Genomic DNA, 19,810 nt, shown 5'->3' with positions numbered 1-19,810 from the left:
CGCGTCAATCGCGCGCCAGGAGGCGCTTAAATTTCCAGTCACCCCGGTCGAGTGGGGGAATCACTGTGAGACGAACTGCTGCTGCCAGGACCCTTTGGCAAAACTTAAAGCCTGTTTTCAACCTACCAATCTGCTGTGCCTCTTGCCCACCCGCCTCCCGCTGCCCGACCCCTGATCCACCTCGGGGTGAGGCCGCCGAGCGGAGCGCAGCGCTGGGAGACAAAACTACATTTCCCATCATCCTTTGTGGCGCAACCCGCGTCAATCGCGCGCCAGGAGGCGCTTAAATTTCCAGTCACCCCGGTCGAGTGGGGGAATCACTGTGAGACGAACTGCTGCTGCCAGGACCCTTTGGCAAAACTTAAAGCCTGTTTTCAACCTACCAATCTGCTGTGCCTCTTGCCCACCCGCCTCCCGCTGCCCGACCCCTGATCCACCTCGGGGTGAGGCCGCCGAGCGGAGCGCGGCGCTGGGAGACAAAACTACATTTCCCATCATCCTTTGTGGCGCAACCCGCGTCAATCGCGCGCCAGGAGGCGCTTAAATTTCCAGTCACCCCCGTCTCGCGGGACGCGAGCGGGACGCCGGGCGAAGCCCAGGCCAAGGGCGGGCCCGTTTAAGCCCGTTCTAGACCGGGTAAGACTGGACTGGGCCACCTCATTAACGATTTATTTTTTACTTTTTATGTCCCCAATAATACTATCCAACTATTCTGCCTAACCCGGGCTTTTTGTATTGTATCCTGCAACTGTGTATATTGACTTTGATAACATGTCACCCAGAATTACTAGAAATAGCAAACCTACACATGCAGCCCAGATTGTAGGGCCAATAGATCAATTTATCGCCAAAGCAAATGATGCCATAAATCAAGGTGTGCTCCTGCTAGAAAGGAGGGTCTCACAGGACCTAGCTGCAGCCAGGCGCTCCTCATTGGGACTACTGGCAGCAGCTATAACACCGCAACGCATCTTAGACCCTGGTTTACATCATGAGACCCAAACGGTTCCCGGGACCGTGGATTTATCGGTGTCCACCGACCTCTCCACAACACAAATATCACACTCTTCCGTTTCCCATCTTCCCCGATCAATTGAGAGAACTCCGATTCTCTTTATAAATCCAGAGGAGAATCTTCCGTCTCCTAACACGAGGGGCCAGAGGGAAGGTGCTATCTCGAAAAAGAGGAAGGGTAAAAAGGGAAATAAGAAAACTTCCCCAAATAATACTGACTCTCGACAGGATTCCTTCAAGTTCAAGTTCAAGTTCAGGCATTTATATAGCGCACTACTCACCCAGAGGGTCTCAAGACGCTAGAATTGTCACAACTCACTGATCAATCTCCCTCATCAGCCCAACCCTTATCCCAATCAGCGATGTTCCAACAGCCGACTATTACAACAATGTCAGAAATAATAAATCTCTCGTCTGACACACTTAATCCTATCTCGAGCGGCATCATAGGTAGTGGGCGGGATCCCACTACACAAGATACTCATACATTGGCCTCTATAGAGGCTTTAATCAAACTACATCTGAATCCCATTGAACTATCGCTGTCAAAAATCGAAAAATCTCTAGCTACATTAACATCTGAACTAAAAGCCAAGAAAAGTTCGATCCCTATGCCCTCACTTTCTGTGACTCAGTCACACAATCCAAAACCAAAAAATGCAGGGGGAACAAATCCCCAACAAACACCCCAAGCCCACAAAGTGATGACTACCACAGTGGTGGTTCATCAAAAACCAACTGGTACAACTAGTACAAACGCGCAGCAAACAGTAACTAATACCGCTGCAAAAAAGCCTGTTATTTCTTCCTTTCCTGTCCCTCCCGCACCAACGGGCAAACCCACCAGTCTATCATCCACACTAACCACAGCAAAAACACTAACCACAGCAAAAACACCAGCTTCCAAAAATGCAGCTTATAACATAAGACGCAATGGAGCTCGCCCTGCTCATCTTGCCCCAGAAGCAACCCCGTTCGTCATCATCATGACTGGGGTTCCAGCGTTGCACATTAATTCTGAAGAACCTGGATGGTCCCTAAAAAACAAGGTACTCCACTGGTTGTCAATGAATCGGCCACTTCCTCCTTTTGCTAATAATAGAGTTGTCTCAGTCCGCAGAGTCCCCTGGGTAGGGAAGGAGTCAAAAACTATCCCAGGAGACTGCATAATAATAAACTTTGAAGACCCCCAAACTGTAGAATATATTTCCTCATGGGGTTCCCAAACATCTCCTGAAGGAATTGGTACGAAAAGACTAGCCTTTTTCTATCCTCCAGCTAAATCCCTGCCACCAGGCCCTGAGTGGAACTGGACTCAGGTAGGAAACTGGAATAGAAATTCGGATTGGTCAAACTGGTCGGGACAAGGAGGTAGAGATACCATGCCATTCCCGGATTGGAGGGGTGTTCCTACGTATAACAGGTTTGATTGCTTGGAGATGGTGGACTGACCACCACCAGTTAATGTCCTGGACGATAGGAATTCACCCCCTCTTGTTTTACCCCCCTCGACGCCATCAAGTTCTCCCCAACCCCCAATTTTATCGACCAAAACAACGCCATTACCAACTGCAGTAATCTTAACTGACACAGTGGATGTTCATTCCCACCACTGTGCTGATAGTCAGCCTTGCCTCGCTACTATATGTGACAATCAAGGAGATACATTGCCCTTCTCTCTTAATACTGATTTTCGTGTATCCCCAAAAACTCCATCTCAAAAAGGAAGACCAGCACCTACCAATGAAACCTCGTCGATCCAGCTAGTACCTATATTATTCTGGAACGTAGCAGGTCTTCGATCTAAGATTTCATTGACATCTTGGCTGGAATTCGTTACTACACATCAGATAATTTGCTTGCAAGAGACCTGGACAATTGACCCACTGCACATACAAGGCTATATAACATTCCATTCTCCAGCTTGCCCATCAACACATGGCAGACCTATGGAGGGTCTTGTGGTATATATTTCAAACAACCTTGCAGTAAAGAAAATCTCTATCCAATGTACTACTCCAAATTATCAAATTCTTATGATTACTTTTAAAAATGGTACGTCATATAGTCTTATTCATTTTTATAACAATTTATCTTCAGCAGAATGTGCGAAAACTGTGTCTGCAATTTCACTACTTATAAGCGAACAACGAGCTAAGCATTTACCAACTATGTGTAACGTAATATGGGGAGGGGATTTTAATGTACAATTGTGTCCTAATTACAAGAAAACCGATTGTGGCCTTCTAGACGAAAATGATTGCCCGCTGACACATTTTACCCACTCCCTTGTAGGAGATTCCCTTAACGATAGCTTGATGTCTTTGGAAATGACTTATGCCAATGAACTCGCAGACCCTCCCGTGGAATTTAATCCTACTTTTCACGGCAGGGGTTGTTCTAGCACCATAGATTTTATACTGTGTTCTTATTCTTTAAAGGGTACACTCCTCCAGTTCATTACAGGATTAGAAATCTCAGGTGATCATTTCCCCAATAGCATTGTACTTAAGTTATCCATGAATGTTCCCCATTACATAAGGAAGAGTTTACTGACTCAAAAAGCACTGAGTATGGATAGAACCAACGGTTATTCCGTGAAATGGACAAGGATAGATCCACTAGTAACATCAAGCATGGTCATAACTAAGGCACTCCCATGGATAAACATTTGTCTTGACGAGGATTCCCCCCCCCCGAGCAAATTATTTCTAGCTTCGGGGAAATCCTGAAAGTCATCCAGAAGGAATTATTTCGAACTCATAAACCGGGTAACCACTCTGAGCCAGGATGGTTTAACACGGCATGTCGGAAAGCCTTAACCGCTCTAAAAAAAAGAGCTCCATAACCCAACTAGAGACAAAAGCAAAGTAGTTAAACTAAGATCCGAATACAAACAGGCCCAAATTAGCTGCCAAAAAGACCATAAAAACAAATTGTGGGCCCAACTACATGAGAGTTGCCACAGTAAGGACAGCTCTCAATTCTGGCAGGTAGTAAAATCTCCATTCCTACTTGAGGCAAACTCACATCAACATCTGGATGTAGCTGTGACTGCGGACGAGTGGGTGACTCACTTTTCTAAAATCTTTAGTGACCCCCCCTCGTTAAGCGTTGCACACCCCAATCTAACAAGTGCGTCCTCAAAAAAAGGGGTTTATCCAATCGACCTCCATTTCACACTCGGGGAGGTCATAAGTGCACTATCTTCCTCAAAAACCGGAAAGGCTCCTGGCCCAGACGGTGCCCCGCTTGACATATTTGTTTCTAACATCGATTTATGGTCCCCAATCATCACCCAGCTAATGGCGGCAGTTTTAAATACTGGCCTTTTGGACTCTTGGTCCTCCTCCATACTTCTCCCAATTTTTAAAAAAGGTGAGAGAAACAACCCTGCCTGCTACAGGCCCATCTCCCTCCTGGATTCACTGGGCAAAGTCGCGGGTCGCCTAATTCTGGATCGTTTACAGGATTGGGCGGCAGAAAAGAACATCATTACCGACCTCCAATATGGATTCCGGGAGGGACTGGGTACTGTTGAACAGGCCCTAAACCTAACACTCCTAATAGGAAAGTATGTTGGGGTAAAACGGGGCAACTTATTTATGGTCTACGTCGACCTCAGCGCGGCGTTCGACTGTGTAATCCACGCCAAGCTGTGGTCTATTCTGGAGGAGTTGGGTGTCGATCCTCCCCTCATTAAATTTCTGCGCGAGCTTTACTCTGACGCCTCGGCTTGCGTAAGATTTGGCATGGGTGGAGAATTAACATCCTCGTTTCCAATAAATCGTGGAGTTAGACAGGGCTGCGTCCTGGCTCCCTTTCTATTTAACTTATACACCAATGGTCTGGAAGCAGCCATGTTAGAGGGGAGTCAGGATCTACCTACCATCAACCATCGCCCTATCCCAGCACTACTCTATGCTGACGACTCCGTAATTTTTGCTAGGACCCTAGTACAGCTCCAGAAGCAGCTGGATAAATACTGTAACTACATGCTCTCACTTGGCTTAAAGGTGAACAAGACCAAGACCTTCGTCATGCAAACAGGGCCCAAGGTAAAAAGCTTTAAACATCTCCGCATTGAGCAATCAAAACTGGAACGTGTTAGGGAATACCCCTATCTGGGTATCCTAATAGATGACCAGCTAACATGGAAAAGGGCGATGGTAACTAGAAAATTGCTTTACCAACGAGCAACTTCTGCCCTCGTCTCATTCTCCAGAAAAATGGGTAAACCAACTCCATCTGTATTGCTTAAAATTCATCAAGCTAAATGTCAGAGCATTGCCACATACGGAGCCGGTGTATGGGGCTACGTAAATACGGCGGAATTGCAAAAAGTCCAAAATGGCTTTGCCAAATATTTGTTGGCCCTCCCACAGAGTGCCCCAACATACGGATGTCATATCGAGCTTGGGATTGACTACCTAGTAGATTACATCAAATGTCAACCAATACTCCTATGGCACCGTATCTGGACTAAGCCACAATGCCACCTTACACGTGCTCTGATCCTAGATTGTCTAGAGCTGATGTCTTGGAAAAACATCCCATGGTTGGCGTATGTGGTCAACTTCCTGAAAGATCTGGACCTTATACAGTATGTCATCGAGCCATCATCTATCACCGAGATGAGTAGTAAAACCTTGAAATACCAATGTCTCAATGATCTAAGGGAACTTCGTCTGTCCGGTGAAGTATCTAAGCAATCTAACGCTCATATTTTGATGGCCCAAGTGTCTCCAGGTATACAGCCTTACCTTACATACCATATATCTAATCACGAAAAATACCTACTAACCAGGTTCCGTTTCAATTTGTTTTTTCGATTGGTCACTTTTCCAAAAATGTTAAATTGGTCTTACGAATTGGAAAAATGTCCATGTGACAAGGTCTGCCCCCAAACAACCATGCATGTAGTGCTGTTTTGTCATTATGTTATGTTATGTTATGTTATGTTATGTTAAAATGCGTTTATATAGCGCACGGCTACTCTAAAAGAGTGTCCCGGCGCTTTCCACAACAGCTACAGTGTAAAACATAACACAGAGAACAGATCCCAAAAGCAGGAAAAAGAAAATCTACCTAAACAGAAAGATTAAAAAGCCAAGTTTTCAGGTTCCTTCTAAATTGAAGCAAATTGGGAGTGCTGCGAAGTACCAGTGGGAGCGAGTTCCACAACTGGGAGGCCTTGAGGCTAAAAGAACGCCCCCCCATACGAGCCTTCCTCACCCGTGGGACCACAACAGTAAAGAGGGATTCAGAGCGAAGAGAGCGGGCGGGACGATAAAACACCAGTCTCTTCTGTAGATATCCCACACCTGAGCCAAACAGAGCTTTGTGCACCAGCGTCAGGGCTTTAAACATAATCCGTTTACGGATCGGCAGCCAATGCAACGACTGCAGCAGCCCAGAAGCCCGTGTTCGTCTATGCAAACCAAAGATCGCACGGGCTGCAGAGTTCTGTGCCACCTGCAGGCGCTGGACCAGATAGTCCGGTAAACCTAGAAAGAGAGCATTGGCATAATCGAGCCTCGACCCGATTAGCGCCTGCACTGTAATCCGTCTGTGCTCCGCAGATAGTAAAGGGAGAAACTTGCGGAGCATTTTCAGAATACCGAAGCAGGCGCCGGCCAGGCCGAGAACATGCGCTCTTAAAGAGAGCTTGTTGTCAAGCCTAACACCGAGGTTCTTGGCAACCTGGGAGGACTGCACCGGAAACACGTAAACGCTGGGTTTTACCAGTGTTGCGCCAGATGGGGTTGAGGACCTGTCGCCCGGCGTTTCTAGCACTACAACAGCTTGAAACGCAACATGTGGCAAAGAACTTAGCCTTGTTTTTGAAATCATGTTTAACAATTCGTAAAGCCATAGAAATGAAGCCTAGCTGAATTTTCGAACATTTGTATTAACTCTGTTTATGAACTAAAGTGTATTCATTTCTTATCTTTTTTATTTCTTTTTTAACCTGTACTGTACCAATGTATTAACAATAATGTGCTTTTTATGATGAAGTGTTTAAATATGATGTACTTTTTATGATTAACAAAACGCTTAATCGAATAAAAGATTTTGAATTGAATTGAATTGATCCTTTACTAGGAATACATAATTTCACACAAATGTTTCAGCAAACATATGTATTTAAATAGAATATATGACACTGTAGGTTGTTTTGAAAATAAATGGAAGGATTACACTGAGCTACTAACACAACATCACTGCCTTCCTGATCATATCTGTAAGGTCGAAACTAGCCAAACACAGAAAGTCCCACGGACTTATTTCTTGGGAGCCACGCCTAGATTATATCATGCCCTACTCTGCGTACTACTCCCACTAGAGCCAACCAAACCCAGAAACTAGAATCCATATGGGAGACATTGCTAGTGTTGTTGGATAATTTTATTCTGGCCGTGGTGAAGATGGGGTAGAAATACAAGTTTCGATCTCCTCAAGAGTCTAGTGCTGACCGATGGCCAACAGTTAAGCAAGCTTTCACATCCAAATCTGAGGAAAACTATGGAAAACCTTTCTATCCTAATATTTGACCATCTTTGGTCAGATCCACCTCTCGTTGCCCTACCAGCATCTACAAACAATTCAATTATGCAGTGTGCACAATACCAAATGAAGAAAGAAAGAAAGAAAGAAAGAAAGAAAGAAAGAAAGAAAGAAAGAATAGAACATAAACCTGAAACATGTGCTGAGTGCTCTGCATGTTCACTTAACATAAAATACGCAAGGTCTTCATAACATAAGGAATTCACTGCTTCAGTTGCCACCAGGCTAAAACGACTGGCATAACATTGTGTTCAAAAGTAGAGCAGCAACTTGAATATGGACCACAAAGGCTGATTCGACTTTTGAGACCTACAAAGCCGACAATCAAATTTAGGGGAAATCAGCAAAGATCAACACTAGAAAGATGAGCGAGAGAAGAAAGAGTGCAAATGTCAAGACACTGGTTCCAGGAAATGGATAGGAAGCCACACATGTGGATCCAACGCAAGTGCAGGAAAACTCAAGTGCTATTTATCAGTGTGAGAGGTCTACCTACATACAAAGAACTGCCCTGGTGGTACTGCTATGCATTTAGGAAGAAAAATCAATTATGTAGTATGAAGAAAATTGAACTGGATACAGCAGCAAAGAGGGGAGCAGAACAAATGAAAAATATCTTCTAAGCCTGGCACAGATGCAAGATGAAGCCAACGGTCAAATGAAGAAACAGTAGAAAATGGGTACCAAAGGGGCCAAACCACATGAAAAAAACAAAGCGATAGACCGCAGAAGAAAAAGATTTATGTTGAGAGAAAGAAAATACAACAAAACCTACTATATACAGTGCGGCAGAAGGAAGGGAAAGAAGGAGAATACATCTCAAGATACTGCAATAAGCAACGCAGGGTTGGAAAGGATGATAGTGTCTGCTACTCATCCGCATGCTTTAATTGTACGCAACATCATGCTCGGCAACAAAATCATGATATACAAGAGTCTACATAATTGGGGTAGAAAATGTGTCACTAAACACGTTACAAAACAATGCATCATTCAAAGAATCATCTAAGATCACTACCTACCATCCGAGTCTCAAACGTTAATGTTCTTTTCATGACCCAACATTCTTTTCAGAATCCAATCTCTTACTTGTGTGGTTCCAAAGAGCTTGTTCTGTGGCCACTGCTACTTAATCACTATGCTCAGGCTCAGTGGTGCTGGAGCAACTTTCAGAGTAGGGGTGCTGCCATCAAAGTTATATCACTATAGTCATAGGAATTGTGAAAAATCCAAGCATCACACAAAAAGCAAGTGCAGCAAATGTGCCACACCCAATCAGCAGCAGAGAGGTTGGGGTGTACTCAATAGGCAGTCACTCATTGTGGAGCACCAGTGTGGTGGTAGCGCACTGTCATTTACAGACAGCACATTTTCCATTGAAATGGCCACTAAATTTGCATAGACAGTTTCACTGGTAAAACTATATAGCGCCCAAAATGTTAGGGTTTGGCCTAACAGCTAGAGCAGTCGACCTCAAAGCAGGGGAACCATGTTCGAGCATGGGCAGGGATCCTCAACATCCTGTGATTCTGGGCAAATCACTTAATCTTCCAGTGCCTAACAAAATAATTATGTCCCTCTGTAACGTAACTGGTGCTCACACAAAGCACTCTGATACCTTAGGGTCGAGTTTGCGCTATATAAAAGTCCAAAAATGTGTGGAAATCCTGTTTCACCAAATGGATATCATTCGCAAGTCAAGTGTCTTGATTTGTTTTTATCCTATTAAAACTTTTGTTTCCATCACAATTCAGAATTACAAAAAAATGGACTTCATCTGTTCGTTCCTAATTGTTGATCTATGTAGAAATACGTGTATACTTCATTTACAGGCATTTATGTTTGTTGTGCATTACGAAAATACTGACAGCTGACATCCTTTCCTTTTACTCTCTGTACCAAAGCAAGATTGCCACTTAAGTCACTTTTAACAAAATACTCCCACTTTGCAGTCAGAGGAATAAAAGTAAACACAAGTTTCAAATAAAAGAGCACTTTGTTATAAGATATAGCCTGAAATGTGACCTCTGTCTTTGAATTCACAGCAAATGTGATAAGATGAACACAACATTTAAAGGCATCTTTAGTGCTCATCTCCCTTCTGAACTCCAGCATGTTTACTTTTGGGGGTGCTGCAGCACGCCCCTACTTGACTATCTTCATACTTTACTAGTCTAGCCTCCTGGAGTCTGCCTGTTTCCCATAGATGAAGATTACTCAAAGTTGATTCAACTTGGATCACACCTCTTCTGCTGATAGAACAGTCTCCATATTTGTATCCTGGCAACTAATGGCTTATGCAATTAAAGTTTCTAAAGACAAAAACAGTTAAAACTTGAGATCTTATTCCGAGTGACAATGATCATCTTTAGCACCAAAGTCTTCGCCCAGACTGTCTGGGATCCTAACCGAACCCTATCCCGGTGGTCACAAATCCAGGTAAATTGGTTGATGGAACTTCCATATTAATATATTTAGCTGAACCCTGCTGCTGGTTCCTGAATCCTACCATACCTTAGTCACATCCTCCAACACCTCTTCCCTACTGCATAGGACTATTCTTAGGGAAAATACATCACTAACAAAGCTTTTCACAGTGCAAGCCATAATGTCTTACTAAGAAACTCGTGCAATAATATCCTTCTCAGAACCTCCAATCTGGTAAATTGCCTGTTGCTTAAGCTTAGACAAGCATGCAAAGTCTAGGCAGGAGGCTGTGTCTTTTTTCACAATTAGCGGCCAAATTCTGGCATGAACTTCCAAGAGAAGTTTATCAGGATGAGAATCACTTGAAGACTCCCTTGATTTCCCCTTTTCTGGTTACGCCTATCATTCAAGTTAACAGTTCATGTTACTGAGACCCTAGAGGCCACTTGTGGTGTACATGGACTTTGGATGTCTATTTAACATAAAAAAGTTTGAGAGTATTTTCCTCAAGATGTTCCCGTACATGGAAAATGAGAAAATGTCAGCTGCAAGGTAACACCTCAGACAGAGTCATGTTACTGCCCTGGTCATAATCAAGTGAAAGCAAAGGGTATGGTCCAGCCCAAACAGCAAATCCTGTGACAGCAAGACTAGAAGACTCAACCATTATGCTCAAATGTGAAAAGGGTGGAGGTCTGTTTATGCAGGAGTGTGCAATCAAGTTATCTTTGGTCAGAAGAAACCACTTCTTGTCCGGGGGAGGGTGAACATAAAAAAGAGGATAACGTAGGACTCCTATGATGGGCAGGGAAGCAGCAACTAGGTCGATGGTATAATTCTGACTAGGTGTAGTTAATATAACTAACTTCAAGGTACCTAAACTTTACAAAACTTCTAAATCACATCTAGATCTCCCGTCCAAGCTACTTCCAAGACATGGCAGAGATCAGGAGTTTTCCCAGATGAAAGAGCTCGGAGAACTATGAGGTCTGGAGATTCTTCACCGAATTGTTACTATTAAACTCTAAATATGTATTTATTTATGGGATTGTATGCAGTGCTCACAAGTCACCTTGTGGACACTTCAGACCACTAGATAAAGATTGGATGAAGCAGTTAAACTGTGCGTTTCGGACAAACATCAGAACAAGAAATCCAGATCTTCCTCTGAGATCCATTGTAACATATGCTGAACCAATGTCTTATCTACATTTACAAGCCAAAGTAACGCTGGGGTGGAGACCTTCTGAAGACAGACACACGGATTTTGAGGAAACAACACTTACCTGCTCTTGGATGTTGAAGTCTGCATAGTTTGCCTGTTGGAGTGACGGCTTCAGCTGTACAGACTGCTCTGTTGTAGGAACGTGGTGGGGAGTCTGGGTAATGCAAAAATACATTTCATCATGTTTCTTTACTGGGCCTTTGAACCCAGTTAACTCAAGCAAAGACAAAAGTAAGAACAAGTTATTCATCACAATAAACAGACGTTTTGAGTCCAGTAATCCATCGGATATTCCTTCATTCCTGATGTCAGGGGTATTGCTCGTATCTGCTTTTTAGTTTAAATGGCTGCCTGCAGGGACAGTAGGGACATATACGGCATTTTTCTGGTTTCCTTTATAAATTCCTCTATCAGACTTCAACCTGAGTCTGACAAAAATGAAGCAAGCTAGATAGAATTAAAAAGATAGGCCCTGATTTACAAAGAAGGGCATGGAAAAGTCAGGAATCTACTCCTGCAGGCTCTCTCCTAAGTGTGAAGTAGTTTTCCAACTTTTGTGTGATGCACAAAGAATCCCAGGACTCCAATGATACTTGTGGACCTCCAAGATTAATCCAATTTCAAAAAATGTTTCTCATGCAGATTTCCCACTAGTTGGAAGACCATCATAAGTAAATGATGCACAAATGTGTATTTGCAAATATAATCTTAACTTTTATTCCTACTCAGGAAAAATATTTCCCTAGTCAAGAAACGTTTTTCCCTACCTCGCATTAAATTTGGGGTATTCTCCTCCCTTTTTACCTTCGAAAGGCCCTGAAATCTGCATTTCATAGGAGAAAATTCTACTGCACGACTGTTGTAGAGGTCTTTTAAAAGCATTAGTTTTGCATTAACTCAAAGAATTTAATTTGAGTGATAAGCCAGTTGATTAGGTGTCACTAAGTCAGAGCCTGCCACAGAAAAACCAGAGCAAAATCATATTTAATCTTTACAAACGTGGCCCTTGATCTTTATGTTATTGGAATACATTTCATCATAGTTCCATATGAACATATAGTTAGTTTGCAACTGAACAGAGAGTTAAAGGAATATTTGAACACATCTTCATAAAAATAAAAAAATAATACTCCAGGCTTAGTACACATTCCTCCTAACTCGAAAAATGGAAATACATTTTAACGTGGAATTTTGCATTATATCTAACTATAAAAAGCTGCACTTAATTGATATTACATGAACAGTTTATTAAAACAACTATATGTATACTCTTGGGGACAGCTATGTCAAACATGTCACTTATAAGCCACATCAGACTAAGATACTATAACCACAATATTGAACTATCTATTTAATGGAAATCAGAGTAAAGCAATAACCTATAATGAATGAATAGCCAAGTGTATTTCCTTTTCCATGCTCTGATTGCCAGTGGGGATTTGCAATTACTTAATTTATGTTTCCCGGTATTTGTTCTTTTTTTTAATACTGTTGACATTTTGAATAGTTTTGTTTCGGAGAGCGCTCTGTGCGGTGCAGCAAGCATTTGCATCATCCTGACTAAATTCATTGCCCTAAATAGTTACTTTCTCAGATGGATGGAGTAACAATGTTTTTATTTTATTGTACTTTGGGGCACAATGGCGGCCTGTGAAGAGGTTACGCTGGATCTACACTTGTTGCAGTTTACTGTTTTTGAAACCCCGGGGTGGTAGTCCCTAGCCACAATTTCTGAAGTAAAGGTAGCGGCTGATATTAAGCAGATGGTTAGAGGCAAACTATTCTCACGATTTCCTCTATGTATTTAACATTTAACAAAAAGCCAGAGAGGGCAAAACAAATAGTATGCGGTGCTTCTTTCGCTAATATCTATATCTGTGGAGAAGTGTGGCTCACTGGTTAGAGGAGGCAGACCCTGATGCAGAGGTCTGACCCGGGACCAGGGTTCAATTCCCGACGCGGCAGGGTCTTGAGCTGAAAATGTCCTCGGACTCGATAATTCTCGCCTCAGTGCCTACTCGAATCATGGGTTCACACTCTGCAACTCTGGGCAATAGCTTGCTTAATCTCCACTACGGCCCCACTGCGATGGGATGCCTGGTCTTCACCTTGGGGATGCCCAGTAGGGGTTATCTCGCAGGGAAAGCCAGGACGGGTTCCCAAAGCAAGCGCTAAGAGACCTGTCGGTGATTTGGCGCTATATAAATTGAAATTAACATAACATAACATATCTATATATAAGGTTGCTAGGCACTCTACCATTAGGAGACGGTGCTGCAGGGTAAACCAGGCGGCGGGACTAGCTCTCACACAGAAGTCAGGATAATGAACTTCAAAGTGTGCTGCAGTGGAGCACACCACCTGTAAGGAAAACCTGCATTACCAAGGTTGAACTAGAGAGTATGTGCAAAGGATAGACTTCAGATGGCTCATTGCCTGCACCTGAACATTGTTTATTTTCAGGGTGAGGCAATGATAAGTATTACAGACTGTATAACTAATAAAACACGAGAAAGCGAGAAAACCCACTAAATTAACTGGGTGTCCCACAGCCTATGCAGAAGGTTTCCTGTGAGTACACACTAATGGAGATTTTATCTGGCCATCTGAAGTAGGCTGTAACCACCACATTCATATTGTAAAGTGTGAAGTTTTTTGTTGTTTTTATTTATTTATAAAGTTTTATATAGCGCAAACAAGACCCCGAAGGATATCGGAGCGCTTTACAATAAGTTGGAAGAGGGGACAAAATGAAATATACCCAGCAATTGTGGAAATAATGCTAAAACAGTAAACAGTGGTACACATATAAGGTATAATAGTATGCAGAAGAGACGATCCGTGACTGTTAGTTGTGCCATGGAGCTAGAAGTGACAGTCGCTTTATGTGTGCCTCCACCCCTTATGGTAATAATTTGCTCATTAGAATCTTTTGGCTTCCAGTTTGAAAGCCGACTTCGAGGAGAGTCTGTGTACATCCGGAGGAAGAGAGTTCCATATTTTAGGGGCAGCACCAGAGAAGGCTCAGCGGCAAGTTCTCTTTTTGCTAAGGATGATCGGTTTCAGGAGAGTAGAGGCGCTTCTCGATGCCCTGACCCTACAGGATAAATCAAGTTTTTGTGCTAAATACGTGGGAGGCATGTTTTATTAACTTGAGGGAGATGAGAAAAAAATAAAAATTTTGTGTGCAGACGTTGTGCTTGGACTTTTGACACTGGTGAGCTATATTTGAATATATGAGAAGGCAACTGTCACACTCCCTGGCCATGCATAATGTGCAGACATTAGAAGGCCGGCAGATCGAGAGACTAAGAATGACACGTCCCTTTCTACTTGTATTTTTACACGTGTTATGCATCGGAAGATCCAATACCTATAAAACACTGGTATATATCTATTTGTATGTTTCTTTTAATCATGTGCTACTAGGAAAAGGCACAGCCAGATGTACGCGTGCTTTCAGTAATATGGTGAGACTTTCAACTGTGATATGGAAAGGGTTTCTGCTTTGCATTTGGGTAGAGACAACACTGTTAGTAGTTGCTGAGTAGTGAAGATGCACAAGACAGATGAGGTCAAAGACATGCTTGTAAAGGGATTAGTGATTATGGTACTTTGTATGAGTCTTTGGGAAGGTATTGTTGAAGTGCGCTGTATATATTTAAGTGTCTTTGTGAAATGAGGAATGCAGTCTCTTATGTTGAAAGGACTGCATGGTGTTGTGACTAATGTACAGGGTTGAATTAGGATCGAAAATCGGCCTGGTCAATGTAAGAGAAATGGGGATGTTTGTATACTGTGGCTTGATTATTTGCTACTATTCTTTCTTGTGCTCCTAAATGTACCAGCAGAAGTGCCCATTATTGTATCTGTCTGGTCTGCCCTGTTCCCATGATGCACTGGGCCAGGGACAGACTAATTTGCATACAGCCAGGTTCTGAAACTGGGATGGTGCAATGAGCTAAAAAACGGTGTTGGATTTAGCCCTGATCTCTTGACTGGGTGAGAGTATTCTGCTTAAGTCAGAGACTCTGTCCATCACCACCCCTTGTTGTAAATATTTTTGTCCACCCTAAGCGTGGAAGGGTATGCTCAGATGTGAGTCCCTTGCTCATTGCACCATCAGGATTCAAGCAAGCCGGGCCGAAGACGGCTGAAATGCCAGAAACCGGTCCCCGGAAGCTTGTTTCCTTCCCAGTGTAAGAATTGGCTTTTGTAGTCTGGTCTGCCCTGTTCCCATGATGCACTGGGCCAGGGACAGACTAATTTGCATACAGCCAGGTTCTGAAACTGGGATGGTGCAATGAGCTAAAAAACGGTGTTGGATTTAGCCCTGATCTCTTGACTGGGTGAGAGTATTCTGCTTAATTCAGAGACTCTGTCCATCACCACCCCTTGTTGTAAATATTTTTGTCCACCCTAAGCGTGGAAGGGTATGCTCAGATGTGAGTCCCTTGCTCATTGCACCATCAGGATTCAAGCAAGCCGGGCCGAAGACGGCTGAAATGCCAGAAACCGGTCCCCGGAAGCTTGTTTCCTTCCCAGTGTAAGAATTGGCTTTTGTAGTCTGGTCTGCCCTGTTCCCATGATGCACTGGGCCAGGGACAGACTAATTTGCATACAGCCAGGTTCTGAAACTGGGATGGTGCAATGAGCTAAAAAAACGGTGTTGGATTTAGCCCTGATCTCTTGACTGGGTGAGAGTATTCTGCTTAATTCAGAGACTCTGTCCATCACCACCCCTTGTTGTAAATATTTTTGTCCACCCTAAGCGTGGAAGGGTATGCTCAGATGTGAGTCCCTTGCTCATTGCACCATCAGGATTCAAGCAAGCAGGGCCGAAGACGGCTGAAATGCCAGAAACCGGTCCCCGGAAGCTTGTTTCCTTCCCAGTGTAAGAATTGGCTTTTGTAGTCTGGTCTGCCCTGTTCCCATGATGCACTGGGCCAGGGACAGACTAATTTGCATACAGCCAGGTTCTGAAACTGGGATGGTGCAATGAGCTAAAAAACGGTGTTGGATTTAGCCCTGATCTCTTGACTGGGTGAGAGTATTCTGCTTAATTCAGAGACTCTGTCCATCACCACCCCTTGTTGTAAATATTTTTGTCCACCCTAAGCGTGGAAGGGTATGCTCAGATGTGAGTCCCTTGCTCATTGCACCATCAGGATTCAAGCAAGCCGGGCCGAAGACGGCTGAAATGCCAGAAACCAGTCCCCGGAAGCTTGTTTCCTTCCCAGTGTAAGAATTGGCTTTTGTAGTCTGGTCTGCCCTGTTCCCATGATGCACTGGGCCAGGGACAGACTAATTTGCATACAGCCAGGTTCTGAAACTGGGATGGTGCAATGAGCTAAAAAACGGTGTTGGATGTAGCCCTGATCTCTTGATTGGGTGAGAGTATTCTGCTTAATTCAGAGACTCTGTCCATCACCACCCCTTGTTGTAAATATTTTTGTCCACCCTAAGCGTGGAAGGGTATGCTCAGATGTGAGTCCCTTGCTCATTGCACCATCAGGATTCAAGCAAGCCGGGCCGAAGACGGCTGAAATGCCAGAAACCGGTCCCCGGAAGCTTGTTTCCTTCCCAGTGTAAGAATTGGCTTTTGTAGTCTGGTCTGCCCTGTTCCCATGATGCACTGGGCCAGGGACAGACTAATTTGCATACAGCCAGGTTCTGAAACTGGGATGGTGCAATTAGCTAAAAAACGGTGTTGGATTTAGCCCTGATCTCTTGACTGGGTGAGAGTATTCTGCTTAATTCAGAGACTCTGTCCATCACCACCCCTTGTTGTAAATATTTTTGTCCACCCTAAGCGTGGAAGGGTATGCTCAGATGTGAGTCCCTTGCTCATTGCACCATCAGGATTCAAGCAAGCCGGGCCGAAGACGGCTGAAATGCCAGAAACCGGTCCCCGGAAGCTTGTTTCCTTCCCAGTGTAAGAATTGGCTTTTGTAGTCTGGTCTGCCCTGTTCCCATGATGCACTGGGCCAGGGACAGACTAATTTGCATACAGCCAGGTTCTGAAACTGGGATGGTGCAATGAGCTAAAAAACGGTGTTGGATTTAGCCCTGATCTCTTGACTGGGTGAGAGTATTCTGCTTAATTCAGAGACTCTGTCCATCACCACCCCTTGTTGTAAATATTTTTGCCCACCCTAAGCGTGGAAGGGTATGCTCAGATGTGAGTCCCTTGCTCATTGCACCATCAGGATTCAAGCAAGCCGGGCCGAAGACGGCTGAAATGCCAGAAACCGGTCCCCGGAAGCTTGTTTCCTTCCCAGTGTAAGAATTGGCTTTTGTAGTCTGGTCTGCCCTGTTCCCATGATGCACTGGGCCAGGGACAGACTAATTTGCATACAGCCAGGTTCTGAAACTGGGATGGTGCAATGAGCTAAAAAACGGTGTTGGATTTAGCCCTGATCTCTTGACTGGGTGAGAGTATTCTGCTTAATTCAGAGACTCTGTCCATCACCACTCCTTGTTGTAAATATTTTTGTCCACCCTAAGCGTGGAAGGGTATGCTCAGATGTGAGTCCCTTGCTCATTGCACCATCAGGATTCAAGCAAGCCGGGCCGAAGACGGCTGAAATGCCAGAAACCGGTCCCCGGAAGCTTGTTTCCTTCCCAGTGTAAGAATTGGCTTTTGTAGTCTGGTCTGCCCTGTTCCCATGATGCACTGGGCCAGGGACAGACTAATTTGCATACAGCCAGGTTCTGAAACTGGGATGGTGCAATGAGCTAAAAAACGGTGTTGGATTTAGCCCTGATCTCTTGACTGGGTGAGAGTATTCTGCTTAATTCAGAGACTCTGTCCATCACCACCCCTTGTTGTAAATATTTTTGTCCACCCTAAGCGTGGAAGGGTATGCTCAGATGTGAGTCCCTTGCTCATTGCACCATCAGGATTCAAGCAAGCCGGGCCGAAGACGGCTGAAATGCCAGAAACCGGTCCCCGGAAGCTTGTTTCCTTCCCAGTGTAAGAATTGGCTTTTGTAGTCTGGTCTGCCCTGTTCCCATGATGCACTGGGCCAGGGAGAGACTAATTTGCATACAGCCAGGTTCTGAAACTGGGATGGTGCAATGAGCTAAAAAACGGTGTTGGATTTAGCCCTGATCTCTTGACTGGGTGAGAGTATTCTGCTTAATTCAGAGACTCTGTCCATCACCACCCCTTGTTGTAAATATTTTTGTCCACCCTAAGCGTGGAAGGGTATGCTCAGATGTGAGTCCCTTGCTCATTGCACCATCAGGATTCAAGCAAGCCGGGCCGAAGACGGCTGAAATGCCAGAAACCGGTCCCCGGAAGCTTGTTTCCTTCCCAGTGTAAGAATTGGCTTTTGTAGTCTGGTCTGCCCTGTTCCCATGATGCACTGGGCCAGGGAGAGACTAATTTGCATACAGCCAGGTTCTGAAACTGGGATGGTGCAATGAGCTAAAAAACGGTGTTGGATTTAGCCCTGATCTCTTGACTGGGTGAGAGTATTCTGCTTAATTCAGAGACTCTGTCCATCACCACCCCTTGTTGTAAATATTTTTGTCCACCCTAAGCGTGGAAGGGTATGCTCAGATGTGAGTCCCTTGCTCATTGCACCATCAGGATTCAAGCAAGCCGGGCCGAAGACGGCTGAAATGCCAGAAACCGGTCCCCGGAAGCTTGTTTCCTTCCCAGTGTAAGAATTGGCTTTTGTAGTCTGGTCTGCCCTGTTCCCATGATGCACTGGGCCAGGGACAGACTAATTTGCATACAGCCAGGTTCTGAAACTGGGATGGTGCAATTAGCTAAAAATCGGTGTTGGATTTAGCCCTGATCTCTTGACTGGGTGAGAGTATTCTGCTTAATTCAGAGACTCTGTCCATCACCACCCCTTGTTGTAAATATTTTTGTCCACCCTAAGCGTGGAAGGGTATGCTCAGATGTGAGTCCCTTGCTCATTGCACCATCAGGATTCAAGCAAGCCGGGCAAAAGACGGCTGAAATGCCAGAAACCGGTCCCCGGAAGCTTGTTTCCTTCCCAGTGTAAGAATTGGCTTTTGTAGTCTGGTCTGCCCTGTTCCCATGATGCACTGGGCCAGGGACAGACTAATTTGCATACAGCCAGGTTCTGAAACTGGGATGGTGCAATGAGCTAAAAAACGGTGTTGGATTTAGCCCTGATCTCTTGACTGGGTGAGAGTATTCTGCTTAATTCAGAGACTCTGTCCATCACCACCCCTTGTTGTAAATATTTTTGTCCACCCTAAGCGTGGAAGGGTATGCTCAGATGTGAGTCCCTTGCTCATTGCACCATCAGGATTCAAGCAAGCCGGGCCGAAGACGGCTGAAATGCCAGAAACCGGTCCCCGGAAGCTTGTTTCCTTCCCAGTGTAAGAATTGGCTTTTGTAGTCTGGTCTGCCCTGTTCCCATGATGCACTGGGCCAGGGACAGACTAATTTGCATACAGCCAGGTTCTGAAACTGGGATGGTGCAATGAGCTAAAAAACGGTGTTGGATTTAGCCCTGATCTCTTGACTGGGTGAGAGTATTCTGCTTAATTCAGAGACTCTGTCCATCACCACCCCTTGTTGTAAATATTTTT

The 19,810-nt window shown here is 44.4% G+C and overlaps 1 protein-coding gene across 4 annotated transcripts in view; it reads right to left on the bottom strand.

The window, feature by feature from the left end:
• Nucleotides 1–19,810, bottom strand: part of REPS2 (RALBP1 associated Eps domain containing 2) — a 1,083,293-nt gene that overhangs the window by 207,892 nt on the left and 855,591 nt on the right. For all 4 annotated transcript variants that reach the window (XM_078658107.1, XM_078658103.1, XM_078658105.1 and 1 more), the window contains one exon: nt 11,295–11,387. In XM_078658107.1, the coding sequence (XP_078514233.1) occupies nt 11,295–11,387 (93 nt within the window). The remainder of the gene's footprint in view (nt 1–11,294; nt 11,388–19,810) is intronic.

Source organism: Lissotriton helveticus, chromosome 8 (assembly GCF_964261635.1).
Source record: "Lissotriton helveticus chromosome 8, aLisHel1.1, whole genome shotgun sequence".
NCBI lineage: Eukaryota > Metazoa > Chordata > Amphibia > Caudata > Salamandridae > Lissotriton > Lissotriton helveticus.
The sequence above is the reverse complement of the archived record's forward strand: the minus strand, read 5'-3'. Positions and strand labels throughout refer to the sequence as shown.